This window comes from Oncorhynchus clarkii, chromosome 1 (genome assembly GCF_045791955.1).
Source record: "Oncorhynchus clarkii lewisi isolate Uvic-CL-2024 chromosome 1, UVic_Ocla_1.0, whole genome shotgun sequence".
NCBI classification, from domain to species: domain Eukaryota; kingdom Metazoa; phylum Chordata; class Actinopteri; order Salmoniformes; family Salmonidae; genus Oncorhynchus; species Oncorhynchus clarkii.
The window spans coordinates 7,707,754-7,711,683 of record NC_092147.1 but is presented as its reverse complement, the minus strand read 5'-3'; the positions used below and the strand labels follow the sequence as shown (position 1 = coordinate 7,711,683).

The window sequence follows — 3,930 nt, the reverse complement described above, 5'->3', positions numbered from 1 at the left end:
GGTTCATATATTAATATAGCATGTTAATTTGTTATTATGCATGCCTGAATGGGGCATGCATAAGGGGAGCGAGTAGGGGAGCGAGTATAGGGGGAGCGAGTATAGGGGAGCGATAGGGGAGCGAGTATTTATGTCGTGCTCAAATAAATTTGATGCACTAGGAGAAGTAGGAACTCTTTTTCTGTCGTCTTCGGAAAAGTAAACATTGCTTTAAGTACAAAGTCATGCACACAGTGATTTGTTCATGAATAATGTTATATATTTAGAGTTGACTCATAAGTGGATTTGAAATGTAGATGTATATTTATTGTGTTAGTGTGTAGTGCTTGACTTGGAGTAAAATAGGTACCGGTGTCAGGGGCGTAGGCATCAGAGGAGGCTGGTGGGCGGCATGTCTGGAAACCACACGTTTGACTCCATTCCATTTATTTCATTCTAGCCATTACAATAGGCATGTCCTCATATAGCTTCTCTCACCAGCCTCCTCTGGTAGGCATGGGTGGGACTGTGGGGTCTTGGGCCCACTCACTGGGGAGCCAGGCCCTGCCAGGCCCTGCCCAATCAGATTGAGCAAAAACGAAAAAAAATAATACATACTCCTCAGGAAGACAGTTGACTGTCATTAGTGTATTCTTATGAAGGTTACACTTACATGCAGGACTACAATGTTTTACAGTTTATGCATTATTATAATAAATCACTTTGTCACGTGTTTTGAATCGAGCATCAATGACAAAAATGTAATTGTTTTTTCCTCAACAAAAAAAGCTTGATGTAAAGTAGGCTCGAACCCACAGTTAAAAAAAACACTATTGATTACATGTCTTTCCTCCAATGGAAAAGCCTATAAGACTGTGACATCAGAGAGGTGGACAAAGCAAGTTTCAAACAGGAAGCTCACCCCGCGAAGCACACAATAATATCAGTGACATCGTTTTTTTTTCTGTTTTGATGTTAAGATGATTAAACTGTCATGAATAACACACAGTGCCAAACTGTGATGTAAATGTTATGATGGATGTGTGCATACCTTGTACTTGTGCATTAAAATACATAAAAGTTGCCCATATTATGTTAAAATGTAATTCTGTCATTTTTGTTGTCTCATTTCACTAACCACGGCTAGCTGAAGTAGGACAGCATGGAGTAGCTAAAGTGGGACAGTCTTATAGGCTTTTCTAATGGAGGAAAGAGATCCGGTTTACATTAGAGACCTCCTGTACTTAGGTTAGGCAGGACTCTGCTTCTTGTCCTGTTCATGGTTTCTTCTAGTAATGTTATTAGTAATGCTTATAAATGCATCAACCACAAGCACCTTTTTTCCCACTCATGTTGTTGACTGTGAAAAATTTACAAATGTGGACAACCATTTTTTTTTTTTAATGACATAATTCAAATAGGCTAACGAAAGGTACCGGATCTCAGCTCCGCCTGGCTCTCATTTGGATCATAGGTACAGGGTCTCGGACTGGGTGGGACCTGGCCCAATTTAACCCCTGGTTGTACGTAGTCATTGTTCCTATCTGTTTTTCTGATGAAATAACTCGACAACAGTGAAATTATATTTTTAAAGCAGTTTTATAGCAGGTCAGGACATTTGACTCAAAGTTATAAATCATAAAAGGGTGTTTTACTCCCTGCTGATGACACACACACACACACACACGCACACACACACTGAACATTATAAAAATGTTGCCACGTTTTGCACACTAAGATCTGTGTAAAGTCCCACAAATATTTGTAATCCATGCAAATGGGCTTCTAAAGCAATGTTGCCTTGCTTGTATGCATTTGCATTGTAGAGAGTCGTCTCTGCACCATCAAGGTCACCTGACACATGGGATATGATTTGTACACCTGTTGAGAAGCAATTCCTTCAACTCTTTTTAAAGTGTAAGAGATTATTGCAAAATAATGCATATAACGGAAACTACTTTCTCAATCAGCTATCAACTTTTGTATAAAAAAAAACAAGTACATTTTGTCTGGATAAAATGGTGGACAATTCAGTTAATGCCTTCTCCCCTCCCCCCCCCCCATCCATCCTTGATTCAGAGGATATCGTTTTCGCAGCTTCATCAGGAAATACAATTATCTTTACAGTATTATATCCAGTTCGACATCCAACTCTCCTCAAAATTGTTCATTGATTATACAATACATTTAGGAGTTAAACATTTCCCAGATGTTTCTATATTTTTTATTCTGTTTCTTTTGTGGTCACCTGTCTGCAGATGCCATGTTTACAGGCTTCACAATGGGCAGCCTCATGGGGTCCATCACTCCTCCCTTCCAAATGGAATGGGTTATTATTTTCGCCTGCGTCCTTATAGTAGCACTTGACGAGGATCTTCACAACAAGCTTATCCAGCAGCACCTCAATGTTCTCTGTCTTAAAATGAGGCTCCTCCATTGTACTCTGTACACACTTCTTGCACTCCTGTCTGTAGCGTTTCACTTTAACCATCCCCTTGTCCTCCAACAGACGCATGTGAAACACCACCAGAACTCTTTTCGAAGGCCAGGTCCTCTTACACTTTGAGCACATGAACCTGCAGGGAGAGATAAGTGATACAGTTGAAGTCTGAAGTTTACATACACCTTAGCCAAATACATTTAAACTCAGTTTTGAACAATTGCTGACATTTACAAATACTTATTTTCCACCATAATTTGCAAATAAATTCATTAAAAAATCCTACAATGTGAGTTTCTGGATTTTTTTTCTCATTTTGTCTGTCATAGTTGAAGTGTACCTATGATGAAAATTACAGGCCTCTCATCTTTTTAAGTGGGAGAACTTGCACAATTGGTGGCTGACTAAATACTTTTTTGCCCCACTGTAAAGTATATTTCACGTCTTGATTCTGAATGTAATCTATTAAGTCCCTATCCCATTGAATACAGTAATTTAACATTTAATCAGGTTTACTGTACATTTGTAAACACATTTCTATGTTCTGAATTGAATTGATATACGTCTATTTACACTTTATTCAAAGAGCCTACCTTGCAAATGCCCCACTGATGTACTGCTGCCAACCTCTCGCTGGGTGATCAGGAATGATGGTGCTATCAAATTCAATGCTCCAGGTGTCCTCTATGTCATGCTCCTCAATCGTGTTCTGGAGAATGCTGGCCCATTCCTGAAGATCCATTGCTTCTGAGCAGGGGAAGTAATGGGTTTCCAAAACGGACACTTTAGCTGTAGCTTTTCGAAACGTATGTCTGTCCGTGAGATTTTGTCTACTCACTGGGTTTTATATATGCTATCTACAATGACTGGGCTGTCCAGCTGATTGTTGATTGGCTCTGCATTTGGACAACTGACATCAATACCTCTGTTGCTAGAGATGCGAAAGGAAGAGAGAAATGAAACTGAAAGCTTGCTCTCTGTTTTCCGTTAAGTTTCGATTTGCAGCTGAAATTACTTCGTCATTATGACACGTCTCTACAAAGTCCAGCGCAATAATCCGGCATGTAGTATGTGTTAACGGCACTGCTCAACTACCAAATATGAATACTGTATGTGCAATATGAATACTGTATGTGCTATAGCGTAAACTTTCAATTTCCTTTCCCCAACATCTTACATGGACGATGGCAAGCTATCTGTATTGAGTATGATGGGAGACAGAGTGCTGGTTTCAAGCACAGGGCGCAGCAGGTGTTTATTTAGAAAAGGACCACAGGAGGAGGCAGGTAGCAGGATCTAGGGACAGGCAGAAGGTCATACACTGGGAATCCAAAAAGGTAACAGTACAGCCAGGGAAAAGGCTAATAACGCAGTTCGGGAGATCAGGCAAGAGGTTGATGACAGGACATCTGATAGGCAAAAAACTACGATACACGGGAGGACTAATATGGAAATAAACAGTACTCCGAATAGAATGTGTACAAAAATTAACAATACCTCACAAAGATGGG

General features: G+C 39.9%; 1 protein-coding gene across 1 annotated transcript; it reads right to left on the bottom strand.

The window, feature by feature from the left end:
• Positions 1-1,562: 1,562 nt before the first annotated feature.
• Positions 1,563-3,370, bottom strand: LOC139414919 (receptor-transporting protein 3-like). The gene is made up of 2 exons (XM_071162548.1): positions 3,013-3,370; positions 1,563-2,555 (listed from the first exon to the last, which is right to left on the bottom strand). The coding sequence occupies exons 1-2, from the start codon at positions 3,159-3,161 to the stop codon at positions 2,204-2,206; spliced, it is 501 nt and encodes a 166-aa protein (XP_071018649.1). The 5' UTR covers positions 3,162-3,370; the 3' UTR covers positions 1,563-2,203.
• Positions 3,371-3,930: the final 560 nt, after the last annotated feature.

Excerpts from the sequence above, each read along its gene's own strand:
- LOC139414919 (XM_071162548.1), bottom strand. The coding sequence starts at position 3,161 with ATGGATCTTCAGGAATGGGCCAGCATTCTCCAGAACACGATTGAGGAG. Across the intron at positions 2,556-3,012 it reads ATCAGTGGGGCATTTGCAAG|GTTCATGTGCTCAAAGTGTA; the intron begins GTAGGCTCTTTG and ends CTCTCCCTGCAG.